This window comes from Schistocerca nitens, chromosome 3, assembly GCF_023898315.1.
Source record: "Schistocerca nitens isolate TAMUIC-IGC-003100 chromosome 3, iqSchNite1.1, whole genome shotgun sequence".
In the NCBI taxonomy this organism is placed as follows: domain Eukaryota; kingdom Metazoa; phylum Arthropoda; class Insecta; order Orthoptera; family Acrididae; genus Schistocerca; species Schistocerca nitens.
In genome coordinates, this window is record NC_064616.1 from 560,125,989 (window position 1) to 560,147,736 (window position 21,748).

Here is a 21,748-nt window from a genome sequence, read left to right on the forward strand (position 1 = left end):
GAACCATTTTGGCCATTTGAGTGGATCCTATCCAGAATCTCTGGAAAACACTGATGGATGCTTGATGAGTAGCTGACTTACCGCCATTTTGAAATCCATTGGTCTCCTGAATATAAGGACTATGAGAACAATGTACGGTTTGAACTTCAGCTCCTATTAGTACAGGCAACTGCTTTTATGTTGTGTAATTGGAGCCATAGTGATGATATTTTGAAGTACTCAGCATCTCTACCAAGCAATGTCACGTCACAAGTAGAATCAAGTCTAAATCCGAAAGCAGGGTCATCAATGAAGTGCAATACTTAGCACAAAGTATGATTATGAACATCAACGTACAGCCACAAAGGAACAAAACTGCACTCTTTGAGAGAGCCACTATTTATATGTACATTGAATATTCCAGAACATACAAATGCAATAAATTTCAAGAAGCTTCCAGAAAAATAAACAGCAAGTAATAAATAATAATTGGTGGTCAAGTTTTAATAGGTGGCCCACAGCATGCCAGCCAGCTACACTGACTGCTATGCCACACTGCAAGCTGCACACCACACAGTAATACAAATAGACACATACAAAGTAATTGTAACCAGAAACATTTGTTGACCTTCCCACTACCCTTTTCTAAGGATTATACATTGGTATTATCAGGTGGATTTATTTAAATTAATTTCATACACAGCATTTTTACAAATGATTTTCCTGCACAGCCTGTGGCATTGTCTGGCAACAGTAGATAAAGAGCTATGCAGCCTAAGCATCCACACAGCCCTGAGCCATGTAATAAAATAGTTTTTTTGCTGTCTGCTGCTAGAAAGTGCCAAGGGTTGCCCAGGAAACTCATATGAAAATAATCTTTATCGTGTAACTTTAAATAAAACCGCACTACAAAGTAGGTATAAGCCTAAGAAATGTGCATTGAGACCAGTTATTTAATGTATCTCAATCATACTTCTTATTTCATCATACCTGTGTCATCTGTTTACTGCTTTGTATTTAATAATAGACTCAAGTTTCCTCTTGGTTCCCTGCTGCTTTGTGTGGTAACATGTCTCATAATAACATCTTCTGAAAGTTCTTCATATGTGTATGTACCAATGAAATTTTGGTTCAGCTTACTCTTGACAGGAAATGGTCATTAACTATTTTGCACAAATCTGATAGTTCAACAATATTTTCATTCTTTCACAGAAGAAATGTAATATGTTACACACCCACTTTCTGTCCTGCTACTTCTTCCACATTTGACCATACAGTTTGTCTATTGTCTGATGCTTAAGCCCTATTAATCAGTAATTTCCCCAACCACCTCTGCATAAAATGTATAGTTCACTGTTTGTCGAGAATGGCCGACTAACTTGTGGGACCCCATGTTTTGCAACAAAGAAAACAATAAATACTGATATTTCTTGACTTGCTCATCCAGGCCTTTATTGATCAAACAAAATTGTTTTCATGCCGCTCAGAGCTTTGTGCTTCATCTGAAAGATCTTGATTGGACTCAAATGTCCTAGCAGTCCCATGACAAATCACCCCCCCCCCCCCTCTCTCTCTCTCTCTCTCTCTCTCTCTCTCTCTCACACACACACACACACACACACACACACACACACACACACACACACACACACATCCATTGGCTCAATTTGACATATTAACTCCTGTGTGTTGTTTGTTTACATCATCAAATCATCAATATTTGATTCCACACTCTCTCAAGACTCACAAATTATATATGAAGTTTCCATCAGAACTGTTCAGCTGAGTGTAAAATATGATGATGCAGCCGTGATCAATGGTTCTTTGCATATTTAGTCTCAAACAACGAACACACTTTCACATCAGAGACAGAAATACTTCAGTGGCTTGAAGGCAACAGAACAGGGTCTCAAGTGACTCTTTCAACACCAATCTCGCTCCTAGGCCTCTCAACTCATTCCGACTGGCAGAGAAAAAATCAGTGTTGACATTAGATATACCCTGTATGGATCTCTAAGGGAAACTAATATTTATTCTTTATGTAATTAATATCCTGAGATGCAAATAATATTATAGTCAAGTACTATAAGCAGTTTATCTCACCATACATTGATGAAACAAGTCCACTGAACCTTCTAATCTGCATTCCCCATCTTATCTATACATGTTACTAATTAAAGCATCTCATCATGTTTTACTGTCTGCATGTGAAGGTTACTCTCAGGAGCTAACGTAGGGATTTTGATTCCGTTTTAATTATTAGATAATACTGATTAACAAGGATGATGTGTGTATGTAATCTATCACAACCATGCCAGACGAAGTTTTATGGCTGTAGGTACTTAGAATTACACGTGCAGAGCTTTGCTATAATCCCCCTCTTTAAATAATTGATTTTTTCTTTTCTGTTTTTTACTACATATGTGGAATGCAGACCTTGAATACAATGAATATCTCAAATCTTACATAAACCGTATTTTTCAAAACTATTACTCAGTATATAATTTAGTCTGCTGATAAATAGTGTAGGCATTTCACGTAAAATTATTTTACTCACAGTAATATTCCAAATTTACTATTCAATAAAACCCTACATACTCCAAAATTTGACAATGTTAATAATTGTTTTAGGATTGATATACCTTATTTGAAAGATCTCATTCTTGTTTTTCTTAAGAAATTCTATCAACTGAAAACTGTAATTCAAAAGCTACCTTTCTTTAAAATTGTTGATTTATAAAATGTTTGATTCTTAAAATGTAAACCTTTCAAAATTTCAGTTTTACTGTCTTGTAGCCTTAAAATTTTCTGATTCCAAAAAGTCTAACTTTAGTAGTTGTGAAGTGTTTAAGTTAGAAAATTAGTTTCTAGACAATTCATGGTGGGCTTCTGTAGATCTACATGTGTGTCAAAACTTCCACCCCATAAAAAAGTTAAACTACAGTGTCTTTGCCCAATATGTTTGTTTATTTTAAATTAATTCTGTCTTGTTTTAATTCTTAAAATATAATATTTTTGTGTATTAACATTCTGTAACTTCTGTTCTACATGCATATTTAAATAGGTATCATGCACAAAGTCTCAGTAAATCAGAGCTAGCATTTGATGAGTGAAGGTACTATGTTAGTTTGTTCGTTCAGCTGTGGTTGAACTATCAAGATGTACAGTCGTTATGTAGTCAATCTGACTACATTTGCCTTGAGTTATGACCATGCTTATTAGGCAGTCCATTGTACAATTATGAATTGCCACTTGTGAACTTATATTAGGCTACTCATAGGTTACGTAGTTCACCAATCTGAGTTGTTGAGTCTATAAAATACTTTGCTGGCATGCTAATCAGTGACAGTGTTAAAGAGCAATATACATGAATAAAGTGAAAATTGAACTCAGCTGTGTTGTGTACAATCATTTAAAAATTGTTTAAAGCCCTTAATAATCATAAGAAGAACTATGGCAAAGAAGTAAACCTACAAGATGTATGAAGCATGAAACAGGTTGGTAAGCTTACATACCTACCAGTACTTCTCAGTCTTAGTCATGTTTGGACCATATCTAAAATAATCCAACCCACAGAAATGTATACCTTATAAGCAGACTTCAGTGCTCACTTCACTATTAACAGTCAAAAGCTCTGACTTTTTTCCTAATGGCTACTCTTGTCAGTTGTCAGTTCCTCATCTACAGCCTCTCCCTCTAAAGCCAGACTAGTTCTTGCCTTCCTTCCTCTGTATGTGCCTCAAGGGCACAGATTTTTGTCACTGCTCTGTTTCTAACACATATTTGTACAATTCCAGGAGAGGTGGTTGGTTGTTGGTTAAGGGACTGAACAGCGAGGTAATCGGTCCTTCGATTAAGAGAAAGTTCATTTAGAGTTTGTGATGTGTGCCAGAAATTTGAACCAATATAGCATGTAGGAATCAGTAAAAGGGAGCCACTGAAGGCAAGGCTGATGCCACAGCTGAGTAATAATTTATGGAGAAGTAGAAGTACATGGATCAGGGCAGTACAAACGGTATAACCAATGAGGTGCTTCATCAAGACCCTCACCAACCCAAACAAAGGCAAAGACAGTTGCAGAGTAAATAATGCTTTAGAGCCGTGGGATTTATAGTAGCAAAAGTTAAAAGGCTACAAATGTAAAGGACATCAGTTGGATTGCCAATAATTACACAAGGTGAGAGAAGTAAGGTCAACAGATGGGTGGGATCTGGCGTGTAGAAGGGGGCTGACTGAGGCAGCTGGAGAAGGAGATAAGGTTGAGGGTCTCCCAGACCTAGCTTGTGACAGGAAATGACCCAACTCTCCTCGTGGTTTTAGAGTGTCAGTGTAAATGATGATAATACCCTGATATTACTGACTAACTGAGAGGATCATATGACGAAAGGTCATTGGAGCAACTGAAACTAGGACCTTGAAATACATCAATCCTAATCCTCAGCCTCATCTTGGTATTAACCAAGACAGGGTGTGAAGGCAAAAGAAAGCACTTCTACAGAGATTAGTCATAGGTCCCGGCCTTGAGGCACACTCCAACTAGAAATCCCACCCAAGGGCAGCTGTCATGAGGTTGATGCCCCTTGTGTGCAAAAAGGTGATAAATTGGATGGTTAGGAAATTATTGGATGGTGATGGCATAAGTGTGCAAGAGTGGGTACTATTAGAGCTGAAGAGGGAAGATCCACACTTTGGCGAGGAGACTATGAGACTACTTTGAAAGGTGCGAGTGGCCAGTCTCACTCCATGATGACAGACTGGATCCAACAATTTCAAATTTTACAGTACCACTGAACCAGAAACCTGGCAAATAGTCCAATCACAACGAGTCCACAGTCTGCCTAATACAGAGGAGAATAGCACAATCCACACCCCAAGACGTATGGGCAATGTTTGTTTGTTTTGTTTTGTGGGAAAAAGAAGAAGAAGAAGAAGAAGAAGAAGAAGAAGAAGAAGAAGAAAAACAACAACAACAACAACTAGAGTCATACGTGCCCATGGTAAAACTGTAGAACACGAAGACAACTAAAAACAGGGATGTGGAGGAAGGTCTATAAAATATTTCATAGAGAAATGGAGGTCCAGAACTAAAAATTAAATAGGCATTCCGTCAGGAAATGGCGGAAAGTCGAAAGTTGAACACAATGCGCACAAATTGTCTACGAAAAGGGAGTCGGAGAGGCCCGGCAGGAGACAGGCCATTATAGGGTTAATGGTGATAGCAAAGAGGACAACATTCAGGACGGAACCCTGAGGCACAACGTTTTTCTGAATAAAGTTGTCCGACAAGGAAGAACCTACATATACTTTGAAAAATCGGTCTTTTAAAAATTCCTGAAGGAAACAGGGCACGCAGCCACTCAAGCCCTATGCGTAGAGAGTACAGTATCGTAGATTTTCTCCAAATCGAAAAACATGGCTAGTCTGGAATTTCCAAAGAAAACCACTCATAACACGGGTGGACAAAATGACAAGACACTCAACTGCAGAATTGCGCGCTCAAAATCCGCACTGTGCTGTGGTCAGTAAATTGCGAGACTCGCCCCACCATACCAGCTGTGCAATAATCATATGTTCCATCATCTTGCAAACACGCCTGGTGAAAGAAATGGGGCAGTAGCTAGAAGGAAGATGTTTGTCCTTACCGGGCTTAGGGATGGGTATGACAGTGGTTTCACGCCAGCATTTGGGTGACGTGCCCTCTGCCCAGATGCAGTTGTATGTATTAAGCAGAAAGTGTTTGCCTGCAAGAGAAAGGCGATGCAACATCTTAATGTTAACAGCGTCTGGCCCTGGGGTGGAGGACCGGGATGAAGTGAAAGCACGATCTAGTTCCCTCGTAGTAAAGGTGGCATTGTAGCACTCACGATTCGGAGATGAGAAGGGTATCACCCAAGCCTCCTCTCCTCGTTTCTGATGGAGGAAGGCCGGGTGATAGTGGGAGGAGCTCGAAACCTCCACAAAATGGTGGCCCAAGGGGTTGGAGATAACAATAGGGTCCATGATGAAATCTCTGCTACTGTCAGGCCGGAAACTGGGGAATGGCTCTTGGTCCCAGGAAGCTGTCAGAGGTTGGCCCACACAACGGAAGTGGAGCTGTGTGTTGCAGCATGCCTCAGTCCACCAAGGGACAGGTGCATGGTGTGCTAAAGAGGAAGTGCGAGGAAGCAATGTTCTGCGGTAGTAAGGATAACATTTGCAAGATATTGCACCTGGTCATCACAACTGGGGAAATGATGTTAGTCGAAGGTCACCAGAGAGGAGTAAGGCCTCCAGTTGGCCTTAGTATGCTGCCATTTGGGTGTGGATGCAATTTTGTTTCCTGAAGGCAGAGAACAAGTGGATGCTGTGATGCTAAAAGCAGCTGTAAATCCTCTCTGTTGGGCTGGAGGCTGCGAACGTTCCATTGGAGGAGAGTCATGACGAGGAAAAAGTGAAGGGGTATCACCTCAGTGGCTGCCGAGTGAAAGCCTGTGTAGACTTGCTGCTACAGGGCACAGATGCAGGAGGATCCTCCTCCATGAGGTCTGCAAAAGCATCAGCATTCACTTGCTGTCAGTCTGTGGAGTCCAGGACTGAAAAGAGATTGGTGGTAAGCACCGACAACATGGAGATCGGCCTGGCGAGGGTATCACATGGTGGCACTGTTGAAGAGGATCTCCGAGTCAGTGAAGGAGAAGACCACTTGACTTTGATTTACTTGTTCAAGCCTTTCCAGTTAGTAGAGGAAGACACACAGATGTTGGTTGGCTGGAGGGATGTAGGATGTCTTCACTGGAGTATTCCTTCTGTCCTTTCCAGCCTGCCGGTTTTGTACCTGGTGACCTCGCCCCATGAGGAGAAAGTGTAGTGCACAGCTGGAGGAGATCAGGATTCTACCAGGACACTGGGCGATTTCACAACTGCGGTGTTAAATTTGAGGTCGCATGTCTGCATGGCCATGTCCTCCGTGGAGTGACATGTAGCAAGAACAGTACTGTAGGTGCCAGATGGTAGACTGCAGGGTTTCTGACCAGCCAAAAACTTGCGAGTGACTGGGTAAGGCAGTTATTACTTCATTCAGATGTCTTGGGCAGCCCACTCATCGAGATACATGGGAAAATCACAGGAGGCGGCGGCATGGTCGCCATTGCAATTGGTGCAGTGAGGAGAAGGAGGTGGGCAATCGCCCTTGTGAGCACCCCTACCACAGGTTACACATTTGGGTGGGTGTCGACAGGACTCTGAAGTATGGTTGTAACGATGACACTGGTGGCAGCAAATTGGGTTTATAATATATGGTCTGACTGTGATAACTTCATAACCTGCTTATCTATGACGGAAGAACCACTCTATCAAAAGTGAGAAAGAGTGCGTGTCAGCACTAAGGAAGCATTTACTTTCTTCATCATTTGATGGATGGCAATGACACCCTGGTCAGAGAGGTACATTTGAATTACAGCCTCGATCAGCCTGCCGAGCGGCCTAGTGTAACTAACACCACAGGAAGAATTCAGCGTTTGATGGGCCTCGACATGAACAAGATAGCCATTGAGGAGCGAAGCTGCAAGCAGTTGTGCTTGAGATTCAGAAGTAGCCTCCAAAAAGCAAAGTGCCATTGCGTGAACGATAGCAGGATTTCACAGGGCCAGCAATTGCATCAACAATTTTTTGAATAATAAACAGATTTACTGTAGTGAAGGACTGACCATTCAGTAAATGAAACCATGGGGAAGCTTGGTGCAGCTGGGAGGGCCTTTGAATCACTAACCTCTTTCCGTTTATGTTTCACAGTCTTTGACTGTGAATATGATTGGCTCGTTGTGAGAAAATCCCCCATGGTTGCACGCGTCTCCGATGGCGTGCTCCTTCCAACTGGAGGCCCCCTTCAGAAGGGGGCGCACCTGCCTTAGGGGATTGTTCACACCTACTGAACGCCTCACAGAGGCACCAATCGGCAATTTGGGAAGGTAGCAGCTCAGGCAGTCACCCCTCCCTGGTTGGTTGGAATAAAAGAGGGGGGCAGGGACCATAGGTCATCGGTCCCTTGTACCAAATAAAATAATGCCACAAGGGGCAGAATAAAACAAGCGAGACTGACAACACAAAATGGGGAGAAAGGAAAAACCACAAGAACGGCGGAAGGGCAACAAACACTTAAATGGACAAAAGGCGAGAAGAAAACTACAGAAATGCAAGAAACAGCTAGAAGAGACTGAAATGACAAAACAGATTATCGTGGCTGGCTGAGCATAAGAATAAAAAGGAGAAACCAGCCACTCTGCAACAAATTAAAACCTCCACCCTAAAAGCACTATGGTAGAGGATACAGATGGACGAAGGACATGTGCTAAAACTTAGATCAAATGATAAAACCCACACTCACAAATAAAACATAACACTTAATCAGCTGATGAAGTGTTGTCAGGTAAAATTAGTAGCAACAAGTCCAGTAACTGAAGATTTCGTTGCAGGACAGTCGAAGTGGGACAGTGCAGCAGAATATGGGCAACTGTCAACCGGGTGCTGCGTCAAAAGAGGCTGGTCAACATGGTGCAGGAGGTAGTCGTGGGTCATCCAAGTGTGGCCAATGTGGAGCCAACACAGAACCAAGAGCCCTGCCACACATTTGTAGTCTCCTTAATGGCACACAGTTTGTTGTGCATATTGAGACTATGCCATTTCATCTCCAAAAGCCTAAAAACCTGGTAGCGTAAAAACGAATGCAGGTCAGTTATTGGAATGCTGATCTCCATAAGTGGTTTCTGTGTAGCCTGTTTGGCCAGCCTGTCAACAAGTTCATTGCCTGGGATTCTGACATGTCCTAGGGTCCACACAAACATCACTGAACGACCGGACCATTCCAGGGCACAGATGGACTCCTGGATGGTCGCTACCAAAGGATGACGAGGGTAGCACTGGTCGATAGCTTGTAGGCTGCTCAAGGTGTCAGTACACAGAAGAAACGACTCCCCAGGGCATGAACGCATGTGCTCAAGAGCACGAGATATAGCCACCAGCTCTGCAGTGAAAACAATGCAGCCATCGGGCAAGATATGCTGTTCAATATGTCCTCCATGGACATATGCGAAGCTGACGTGACCATCAACCATCTAGCTGTTGGTGTAAACCACTTCGTGGCCTCAGCACATGTCAAGAATCGAGAGGAAGTGACAGCAGAGCGCCGCGGGGTGAACGGAGTCCTTGGGGGCATGTGACAGGTCCAGGCAACGCCGCGGCCTAGGTGCACACGAATGGACCTCGAGTATGGGTGGTAATGGCAAGGACTCCACTTCAGACAGAAGAGATTCGATGCGAACTGCAATTGTCAGCTCTGACCTGGGCCGCCGATGCGGGAGATGAACCGCCATGGGTAGGGAAAGGAGACAGTAATTCTGAAGCGCAGGAGAACTATGAATGTGTGCAACATAACTGGCGAGCAGTTGCGCTTGCCTGACCTGCAATGGAGGGACTCCAGCCTCTGCCAGGAGGGACTCGTCCTAAAAGCTCCCATCACTAGTCGAACGCCACAGTGGTACACTGGGTGAGTACACACAATGCTGAGGGCGCTGCCGAAGCATAAACCAGACTCCCACAGCTTGGCAGGATTGAGCAAGGGCTCTTTAGAGCTGCAGCAGCGCAGAGCGATCTGCACCCCAGTTGGTGTTGCTCAGGCACCGGAGGGCATTGAGATGCTGCCAGCACTCTCGCTTAAGCTGACAAAGGTAAGGAAGCCAAGTCACTCGGGCGTCGAAAACCAGTCCTAAGAATTGATATATCGCCACTACAGTGATTAGAGCATCATTAAGGTAAAGTTCTGGTTCCCAATTGACGGTACGAAGCCAACAGAAGTGCATAACACAAGACTTTGCGGCCAAAAACGAAGCTGTGGCCTACAGCCCATGACTGCCTTGTGGATGGCTCCCTGTAGGCGCCACTCAACAACACCAGTACTGGTGGAGCAGTATGAAGTGCAGTAATCTGCATACAGAGAGGGTTGTATTATATACGACAGGCAGGGATACCTCGGGCCTTTTCTAACCCCCGTACCCACAGGGGGAACTCCTCCCTCTGCCTGGCCTGTACCAGGGGGTACATGCAAATACTATCTGTCGACCTGGTGCTGCGAATTACTTGTTACCCAGTCACCTGTTACGCGTCAGACGTGTTGGCCGGCCTTCAGGAGTGCACAGGGAAGAGGAAGAAGAATAAAAAAAGGAATATCAAGTGCTGAAGGGGAAGAAGGATAGGAGAAGATGAACGAAGAAATAGAAAAATAATGAAAAAAGTGGAGAGTATTTTTATACTGACTATCGAAAATGCAGAATGCATTTCCAAAAACAGCCCAGGCATGTTCTCCGAGGGAGGGGAAAAGAAAAGCAAGATGATAGACATGCAGCGCAGAAGAGAAACGATGCTGCAAAGGTTGAAGCCCTGTGGTAGCCAAGCAAAAACCCACCAAAGAGCAGCACGCCTCCTGATGGGGGGGGGGTGTTGTTTATAGGCAAGGAAGCAGAGCATTAGGCTTTCACAGTCTGGTGTTTAAGTGCCGAATACAGGGCAGCCAAGTAAGCATTTTATAAAAGGAGTCCCATGTACCAGGACTGTGCAACAAAGTCCAAGCCCTGGGTACCCAAGTAGAGTTCTATGACTCATGTTTTTGCAGCAGAAAATTGGAAGCCTTGGGTAAGACTCAAAAGCAGAGGCTGTTCAGATGGTATCTGGCGTTCAGCCAAGGCTGCTACAGAGTGGGAGCTATACCACATGTAAAAATCATTGACATAGAGTGCAGGGGTGACCAGTAGCCAGATGGAAGTCACTAGCCCATTGATGGCAATGAGGAAGAGTGTAGCACTCAAAATGGAACTCTGTGATATGCCACTCTTGAACTTGTGTGGAGCTGAGTGATGTACTAATTGCAACCCAAAACAATCTGAGGGATAACAAATGAGGAATAACAATCAGTAGGGAGCCTCGAAAGAACTAGTCATGGAGGGTAAATAAAATGTGATGGTGTCAAGCAAAATGTGATAGTGCTGAAGATGGCTCCCACAACCTCGTCAGTGCAATCTGACAGAGGGAAGGAAGGTGACAAGGAAGGTATGTAAGTATCAGTTGGCTCTTTGAAGAGCCCAACGTGGTAACTGTCTCACTGGGTAGTGACAGGTCACTGGGAAGAGGTCACTATCATGAAGATCATAAGGTTGATGGCTGAAAATGGTGCCATGGGTGGCACTGAAGTGGATAGGAGAACTGCTATTGAAGAGAGACAGAACAAGATCGGAAAGAAGCCGGTCAATCAGAAAGCTCCTATGAGTCGAGGAATTATTTCCTCACAGAGGGGTATGCACTGACATCCCCAAGTAGGAGAAAAGAGTGGGAGAGTTATTGGATTTAGGCAGTCATCTCAATGTACGCGGCCTGCCTGGAGCTAAATAAACGTTACAAATTGTGATTGCTTGGGTTGCGTGCACTCGTCTCGTTAATGCTTCTAATGTGATATGGAGGGGAATCCTGTCACTGATGACACCTGTGCAACCCAATACAAAGAACCTTCCAGATGCCCTCCAACGGACAGTATGATTTAGACAGAATTCATGGAAATCTTGGGAGTGTTGGAGAATGGTCATCAGTGAAGTGTGTTTCATGGAGAGCAGATAGCAGAATATGAGGAAATTTGTTGTTATTCCAGCAGGTGACACTAATATTGATTACAGTTCCATTGGATTGTTATGTGGAAGTTGTTCTGGTTATGAGTGAAGAGGCCAGGGGGATAGGTCACATCCTAGGACCACTGTTTCTCACTGGTGTGGGAGTGTATCATCATCAATGAACACTGGTTTAGAATCCAACGGTATGGAAGGAACTGATGCCTCTGGGGTCACCACAGTAGTTTTCATCTAATTCTTCTCTTTCATAAATTTTGATGGTCAAGATTCTTGAGGGGGCTCATCCACTGTGGGTGTGGGGATCGGTGAAGAGTGGGCAGCCCTGGGACCTACAGGGTGAGACCCATGCAGCTGGTAATGGACCTCCGATCTGTAAGTTTCTGGGGATAGGGGTCTCGAGAGGGATGAGTGGTTCCCGAAAGTGTTGTTTGGTTATAAGTACTTTGAAAACCACATGAAGCCACGCACCTTGTTCGTTAAGAGGCTACTGTTCAGGCAGGTGTAAAGCTTGAATTTTTACAATGAATGAAATGTGGTCACTGAAAGGTCCACCATTTCCTACCAGAAGTGATAATGGAACCTATTTTCTGATCGTGAGTAACCATTTGTTTGTCCACAGCAACCTACTGGCGACTATACACCAGCAAGATAATGCAAAACCCCATCACTCCAAAAAGTGCCATGGTTATTTGAGTGTGTTAATTTATGTAGTAACTGTGTCTTTCTATGAATATGAATATTAGCGGAGAAGTAAACAAAAATTCTTGTCATGTGATGAGATACTAACAGAACAGTAAAATATCACTACACAAATTTGTATTTAAATGAACTCCATACACAAAACAATTTGCTCTCACAGTTTTCAAATGTTAAACAAGAAAAGAAGATACACTGCATGTGTGTGATTAACATTATCTCAATCTCCAACTCACCTACTTTAAAAATTAATACGATGAAAACTGTGTTGACATCATGAATCCACTATGATTATAAACTATATTGTGATATTACAAATAGGTTTAACCACAGAATAATGATTCTTTGTCAATTTCTGCTTACTGCTCCTCAACAATGTTCTGTTAAGAATTAATGGTGGCGAGACAAGTGCTTAAACTATTATCAACAGCATAATATCCGATAAATCTTTAGAGTTAGGGAGTTATGTTTAAGTTTATGGCCACAGAAAGAGATGGCCATTGAAGGTGGAGAAAACTGTAGATACTATTCACAGACAAAAACATATTTTTCAGTAACAAAATAGTTTCTGTACATATTTTTCAGTTTGTAGCTAACTGTAGTAAGTGATATAGTATTTGCTTGTAAAGCTATTATTTCACTGTATTTGTTTACAAATATTGTAAGATTTTGTAGTAGTAACTTACTGTATAACAGAAGACACAGTTTCAAATTCCTGGGGAAAAAGTAATTCCGCAGTACGATACAATCCTTCTTACCCCTGTGCCAATAATTTCCCTTTCCTGTCAGTGACCTTTTGGTTTGTTAAAGAAGTTCTCTGACGAAGTAAAAATCATTTAAAAGTGATAAAGTCATGTTCACACAGCAATAATAATGTACAGAACACAACCACATGCTGAATATTATTCAATATATTTTAACTGATTTCACTCAAACACGAGCATCTTCATATTCACTGCCCTCATGGCAGCACATTACAATTAAAAGCACTGCTCAGCACCATACATGACTTGTGGTTGTGTCACATACATTAGTTATAAGAGCTGCTGCATCCCCTGCAGGCAATACCTGAGCTTAATTAGCCAATATTTTAAAATAATTATTTCACTTGAGATGTTAATAAATTTAACACAGTGGTATGCAACCTACATCATTTCCAAGTATAATTACATTAATTTAGGAAAGATGCCTGTTAAGTAAGATAGCTAACAGCTATTGTTATAATAGATGCTTACAACAGTCAAAGCACCTACCTTTCAAAAAGCAGATCCTTCCAGATATACTGAGTGCTGCCGTTCTGTTTCGTGTAAATGTCTGGTGGAATAGAGGCCTGTGAAGTACGGTCAGCTTCACTGCTTTCATCAGTAGTTAATACAGCATAACTTCTACGTGTAGTTGGCAGCACTCTGTTGTCAGGCTCACCAAAATAAAACCTGGATTCCTGGTTTGATGGTAGTGACTGTATTCCTTCAGAAGCAGAGTTTCTGGGTTCTGCAGTTGTACTCTCTGTGAAGTACTGATGTTTTTGGAATGACTGACCTTGTGTTGTTCTCCTAGTACTACCATTAAGTTTCAGATGGTGGGTACCTCGATATGCATGTGAGTGTTCAGAATACTTCTCATTCTGACTTTTAACTTTATTGGTATCCTGCGAACTAAGACAGGAATGCCTGCTCAGATGACCCACAGAATCAAAACTTCTTGTATTCTGTGATTCCCCCAAAGTCCTTCTAACCATATTCTTTATAGCTGGCATGTCATCTTGACACAATTTCTGTCCATTGTGATCAAAGGCAACTGAGCCATCCGACTGAGAATATATCTTCAAATTGCAATCATTTGAAGAATCTTTCTGGGCAGTATTATCATTAGAATGCACCAAATTTCCTTTATAACATTTATTAGGAGGTTCGTCTTTATTGTAAGGATCTGAGTAAATGAAATTTTTACCCTTAAGATCACAGTAGTCACTGTCGTAGTGTGACTGCATATTCTGAGGGCCCAACAAGCAATCAGTGGCATATAAATTCTGCAAATTTCTCTTGTTATGGTCAGGTTCTAAACCACACACATCATTTCCAGCCACATTTTGCATGTGCTGTATGCCATTTGGATTCCGAATACTGCTGTCACCAGAAGAAGTGTGCTTTCTAGACTGTCGATATGAATTCTGCCTCTGGGGCTCAACTGTTTGTTTTAAATATTGATTGTGTGTTGATTTTCCTGTTACACTGCACACTTGTTCAGTTGCTGAAGAACCTAGAGAGTACAAGTTTTTGCTTTCATTTTGGCAGATGTACTGACCTAACCTTTGGGTGCTGGATATCGTATTGTTTCTATTGCTGTATACAGTGTGTAGCCCAATTTTAGAATGTGGAACCTGTGAAAACTTCTTTTCATCCCTTGTATTAAAAGCAGATCCATTACGTGTTATAAACCCATTGCTTTGAGCATGGCAAGTCTGTTGCAATAAAATCTCCCGTCTACCACTAAGACTATATTGTTCTCCTGGTTTCTCCACAATATAGTGGCAAGAATCACTTTGTGGTTTGCCAGTTATTGCATCTTTATAGTTAATCAGTCTTGACGCAACATGGTAAGACTTCGAAGAGACTGGCAGAGAAGAATTTTCCACAAATGGAGGGATATTTTTGCAGAGTCTGAAAAGTAAGAGACAAATTAGTTTTGTACATTTGTCTCCTATTAACTACATCGATTATGCTTCAGCTGACTGCCTTTGACATACTTTCAGCATAATGAACAGACACAATTGTATGCACGTATTATAGAAAAATTAACGGCACAAAAAAATATCCTACAGTTAAATCTAGTTTAAAGGAAAAATACACTGAAGTGCCAAAGAAACTGGAACAGGCATGCGTATTCAAATACAGATATACCGAAACAGGTAGAATACAGTGCTGTGGTCAGCAATGCCTATATGAAATAACAAGCATCTGTTGCAGTTGTTAGATCAGTTACTGCTGCCACAATGGCAGGTTATCAAGATTTAAGCGAGTTTGAATGTTGTGTTATAGTCGGCGCACGAGCGGTATGGAACACAGCTTCTCCGAGGTAACGATGAACTGAGGATTTTCCCATACGATGAGAATCTTTCAATGTGACAGAAGTGCAACCCTTCACAAATTGCTGCAGATTTCAGTGCTGAGCCATCAACAAATGTCTGCATGTGAACCATTCAATGAAACATCATCGATATGGGCTTTCAGAGCCAAAGGCCCACTCGTGTATCTTTGGTGACTGCACGGCATAAAGCTTTACACCTCACCTGGACCCATCAACACAAACATTGGATGTAGGTGGCTGGAAACATGTTGCCTGGTCGGATGAGTCTAGTTTCAAATTGTATCGAGCGGATGGACGTGTACGGATATGGAGACAACCTCATGAATCCATGGACCCTGCATGTCAGCAGGGTACTGTTGAAGCTGGTGGAGGCTCTGTAATGATGTGGGGCATGTGCAGTTGGTGTGATATAGAACCCCTGATATGTGTAGATTCGACTCTGACAAGTGATACATGCATAAGCATCCTGTCTGATCACTTGCATCCATTCATGTCCATTGTGCATTCCGATGGACTTGGGCAATTCCAGCAGGACAATGCGACACCCCACACGTCCAGAATTGCTACGAGTGGCTCCAGAAACACTCTTCTGAGTTTAAACACTTCCGCTGCCCACCAAACTCCCCAGACATGAACATTATTGAGCATATCTTGGATGCCTTGTTACGTGCTGTTCAGAAGATGGAGACCCACTCGTACTCTTCCGGATTTATGGACAGTCCTGCAGGATTCATGGTGTCAGTTCCCTCCAGCACCACTTCAGGCATTAGTCAAGTCCATGCCATGTCGTGTTGCAGCACTTCCGCATGCTCGTGGGGGCCCTACACAATATTAGGCAGGTGTACCAATTTCTTTGGCTTTTCAGTGTAAATGACTCATAAAATATTTTTTTGTTTCATTGGAGCCTCAAAGACACCACATAATTTACAGAGGATATACTGACAATATTTTAAAGAACTAACACAACAACATTCATTACAACTTTCCAACATAATATTCATCATTCTCTTTTCATAAATGTTATATGAGGGTTGGACTTCTGTCTCTATGATGTTCATTTTTGGAACTCAGCCTATGACCAGCTTAGAGACAGAAGTGATGACACTTTCTGCAGGACCTGACCATCATTTTGCAGGCTAATGCTGAAGCACGTACAGCGCAAGCTGTTACTGATTTGTTTGATTGATGGGGCTGCTAAGTGCTATACCACCTACTGCACTCCCCTGACTTAAGCCCTCATGAGTTCAACTTGATTTCTAAACTGAAGGAAACACTTCACAGCGTTCGCTTCAGAACTGCTACAAATTAGTTGGGCAAGAGATCGCGCCACTCTAACTGTTAATGCAACAACTGGCACTGCTAAGGGTATCCTATGACTTCCACGTCGTTGGCAACAGGTTGTACACAATGCTGGTGACTACTTTGAAGGTCAGGAAAACTTTAAAACACTTATCTATTTTGTACGAGCTGGAAATAAATAGTTGGCACTATTACAGTTCCTACCCTCCATTGGAGGAGGAAACAAAGAAACCAGGTCTGGCATCTAGTGGGTGAAGTAATTGTGAAATTCCATGACATGAAAAGGACTTCTGTCGAGGCTGACAAATCTTCCATTTGTATTTATTTATTTATTTATTGTTCCGTGGGACCACATTTAGGAGAAGTCTCCATGGTCTCATGTACAATTGTACAATTGTAGTATGTAAGTGCAAGTGTTTTCTAGAGGACCCGCTGCAATCGCTGTTGGCAATTAGATGCCAGATGCCATACCACCTGCACTACATTTACCAAATAAAAAAACATAGACCTCAATCCAGGATCGAACCATCGACCTCCTGCATGCAAACCCAAAAATCTATCCACTGCACCAATTGTACAGAACAAGCAGTGGTTACAGTGTTGCCAGATTGCAATTCTGTAACATCCTTTTTCTGCTGGATGCACTTGCTGGACGAAATTTTGTGAGAGACATTTTTTTATCGCTGGCATGTGAGGAGTCATGCTGTGGAGCCTCAGTGAGTGCACGAATTTCACTTCACCCTGTATATTTCCGTTGTGCTTATGGGGTCATCTTGACCCCCACGGTATTAGGAAGGTTAAGTTATTTTATGTTTTACACACAGTATGTGTGGTTCTGAAAGTGCTAAATCTTTTATTTCATTGTCTTGACTACATCTTAGGACTCTAGACAAAGTACTGTTAAGGTTATGTGGAACTGATCCCAGGGCAACAGTGGTTAGGGGAATGCCATCAGTTTTAACATCTTTCCACATTTGATTGATCATGACGCCTAGGTCCTTATATTTAAATTTCTTCTAAGTTACATTATCGTTACTGTTTCTATCACACAAGACTCTTACATTAAAAGAAACCATCTTTTACTTGGCTGACGAGCAACATTGTCAAGCTTGTTAACTGCAATAGTTTTGTCGGTAGTACAGGATAGTGTTACATATCCAGCTGCTGTGACTGCTTATCATCATCATCATCATCATCATCATCGGTTTTGCTGTCACCATCAAATATGATGCCAAACTAATTTGAACCTGCTATATTAACTGAGAACACGGGATTATGGATTAAACAAAATTTTGTTTATAATGAGACCCAGAATGACTTTTCATTGATGCCAACAAACAAAAAACCTCCATGAACAGTCCATCAACCCCTGCACAGTCTGTCATGCCTGGCTATGCCTAGGTTTACTCTGCACTGACCTGATGCAGAAGTAGTTGGCTACGAACTTGGTCCTGTCGGAAGTGCTCTGGCAGGGCTAATCATTACCATTCGACCAGATCAAACATACTTGATCAAAGTCTTACACCTGCACTGTTGCTACTCTTGAGGAAACTTTCACTATTAGTGATTTGAAGGAAATGACTAATTTTTTGTTGGATGACACAGGTTTGTTTTGATTTAGCAAGGAAGAAATGAGTCTAGATACACAAATTTAATGATTTCTGTTATACCATAGGTTTAAAACAGATATTCCACTACATCTTAGAGAAACTGAAGCGAAATTTGATGACAAGCACTTATTTCACATTGAGTACTTCATTGGAAAAGTAGTTAACTATGACATTAAGTTACGATTATTTTTATTACCAGTACCAGAGGCAGACTGTGTGCTACATATGTATTTCATATATGAATGTCCATCACATGATTTAATTAATGAGCATATACACACACACAATTCTCACTCATATAATAGCATGTGTTATCTAATGGACATTGTGAAAGTTTTGTAATAAAACTGTAGCACTTTCTCACAGTGTATAATTGGAATGACCATGATGTCATTTTTACACTTGCAAATGTGAACTTTTCACACATGAGAGCATAACCTTCAGCATCAGTGTAAATTGACTTCTATGAAACTTTAACCTTTCCATATACCTGACAATTGGTCTTTTGCTTTGCTTCATTGGACAACAAATCAGAATGTACAACACCTCTAGCAAGTATAGTACACCATAGATACCAATGAAATTTGGAAGAAGGTTTCTACTGAGAACTTAGCAACACCTGATAAAGACTGTTTAAAAATTGTGTATAGCTACAAACAAAACTAATTTTTCCAAATGCAATGGCCACTATAGATGGGGAGCTTGTTAGGGTGAGGAAGCCTGTATTGTAACTATGAAACCTTGGTCTGTGTTATTTGCAACCTGCTGCTGTCCATAACTATAGGTTCATTTTCACAGTCAATGGAGGGAACAGGAAACAAAGTGATGGCAGTAATTTTCAGCTTGCAGCTTGTAGAATTTTCATGAAAATAGTGGGAAGGGGTGGACTTACTTTCACTGGCCTGCAAGCTACCTAGGGTAACAACTGAGACGGTCTTTCTTTTTTCTGGAGCTGAAGCAAACTCAATCTCATGAAATAATTATCCTGATGACAATTTCTGGGTGAAGAGAATATGTACAAAGTTATTTCCTTTTAAGTACAAGAAGAACGGTTGAATGCATATATGGTATTATGACCTCCACAGAACATTCCCCAAATCCAAAAACTGTTGCTAACAAAATGGACAGGATGGTCATCAAATTAATTATTTACTACACATACACATTAAACAAGGAGGAGGTTTGTCAACTTCAGAAATGCAGGTAACTGTAACAAATACAACAAGCAAAATCACACCTTGAAAGGTCATAAAACGTTGAGTTGTTAAACTAGTGCATAATGATTATGTGAGATTAACTTTCAGGTTTTGTTTCAGCTATTAATGAGGTAAATTTTGATGGCAAAACCAGTGTTTACATAACGAGAACCAATTTTTTTTTTTCATTCTACCCTCTTCTAATTATTTGACATGCTTCTACTATTTTAAATTGGGAGACAGCTCTTATCAGACTGTAGCATGTCTATTTCTAAATGTATTATTGAATTTAACAATCTTTAAACATGTACCTGATAGATTTAGTTAATTTCCATAATTTTTCGAGAGGACTAGTTTGAGATTACGGTTGTGATATTACTGACCCAGTTGATCCAAAAGTGCTTACTCACTTTGTACTAATTCTGTTTATCCACTCTCGATCTTTTTTTCAATGGAAATGCTTCTGTAACAGTACTACAAAACATACTGGAGTTGGTGCCAACACAAATGCCTAAAGAAACATGTTTCACTAATCCAGGCTTTTCATAAGTACTCTGTGGCAGTTTCATTATTCAAGTAATTATGAATATTATCTGCAATCACTATATGTCAAGTATTTTGCACACACCATTGTTATTTATTTTTATAACTTACAGTTGCATGCTGTGAATGGCAACATCGGGCAGGCAAAAGAAGTGTTACTGCATCATGCCTGTAACTACACAACAATATAAAATTGTGTAGTGGGCTCCATAATAATGGAAGCTTGTGGTAACATTATGTAACCTCAATTAAGCTGAGAAGCTATGTGCCAGCTGCAATAGCCAGGTAACTTTTCCCAAATGCCACCTCTAAACAAAGCAATTCCAGAAACCACATAAAACTAAATGTTTCCTGATAGCTGAATTTTTAGTTGACTAAGATTAACACATTATATGATGCACTGTGCAGTCTCCAGGATACCTCAACCTTAAAACAAAATAGAAACCAATAGCATGACACCACTGGTCATGAGAACTGATTTCTCTTAAGTTTCATTAAGACAAGGTTCAAAATACTAAAATAGTTTTTCACACTGAAATCAGTAACGGGACATGCCTCTACAGTTACAAAAAGTTCAACACTGGATTTCTAAACACAAGCACAGAATGAACATTCTGCTGAGTGTTTAAAGTTAGCTCACATCCACAGTAAATGTCAAGTGTCTTTTGCAAAATCATTTTTTCTGTGTAAGATTATATGTTTATTTGAAATAAATGACCACTACATTTTCACTAATTTTATTCCTTTGGGAATTTGCAGACAATCTGGTGGGAAAGAGCAATAGCAAACACATTAAAAGTTATAGGCTAGGGAGCATCATAATACCTATGTCAACAATTAGTCTTAGTCTCTCTCTCTCTCTCTCTCTCTCTCTCTCTCTCTCTCTCTCACACACACACACACACACACACACACACACACACACATGTGTTAAAATGGAAAAAAATAAAATAACTTCCAGTATTGATACCTGTTACACCATAAACCAAAATGAACCAGGAACACTTTTCGTATAGTAGAAAATATCACTTACTGATATATATCTCCATTTTCCTTGAAACAACTCTCTGATGGATAGGTTGCATTCATCTTTTGAAAGACTCCAGCATGTAAGAACTTGTTAAGTAACTGAATGGTTTGTTCTTTTGTAATGGTTGGATCAAAATTTTGGTTCCTCTGTAATACTTTATGAAACCAAGACACAGCTTCTGAAGCAGTGAAGCAATTTTCATATACTTTTATGTGGCGCCTATGTTTTTTAAGTGGAACACCAGTACAAAATATGTGAACCATTTCACTCCACTGTAAATGAAACATACAATAAAAATTAGACAACAGACCTAAAACTAACAGTACAAATAAGTGCTAGCAAATTACCACAGCGAACCCATAACAATAACTGAATGATTCTTAGTGAAAAGAAAATTTATATTTTCCTCCAAGAATGCAGCATAACTATTATTATAGAGTAGTATTAACTGAAATGAAGAGAATTAAAACACAGTGTAAAACAAAGAAACTGAAAGCTTATCATAGCAATAAGAATAGGTAAAAAGCATTATTACATTGATTAACTTCTACAGAATTGGACAAAAAGAGGAAAATGAAGAATGTAAAATCTTAGATAAAATTAAAGCTAGATTTTAAGATAATTGATAAATGTAGGCCAAGACAACATACTAGAGTGGAATAA

The 21,748-nt window shown here is 41.0% G+C and overlaps 1 protein-coding gene across 3 annotated transcripts in view; it reads right to left on the minus strand.

The window, feature by feature from the left end:
* Nucleotides 1–21,748, minus strand: part of LOC126248466 (DEP domain-containing protein 1A-like) — a 124,798-nt gene that overhangs the window by 47,708 nt on the left and 55,342 nt on the right. For all 3 annotated transcript variants that reach the window (XM_049949476.1, XM_049949477.1, XM_049949475.1), the window contains exons 2-3: nucleotides 21,089–21,357; nucleotides 13,574–14,980 (exon numbers count right to left, since the gene is read on the minus strand). In XM_049949476.1, the coding sequence (XP_049805433.1) occupies nucleotides 13,574–14,980; nucleotides 21,089–21,357 (1,676 nt within the window). The remainder of the gene's footprint in view (nucleotides 1–13,573; nucleotides 14,981–21,088; nucleotides 21,358–21,748) is intronic.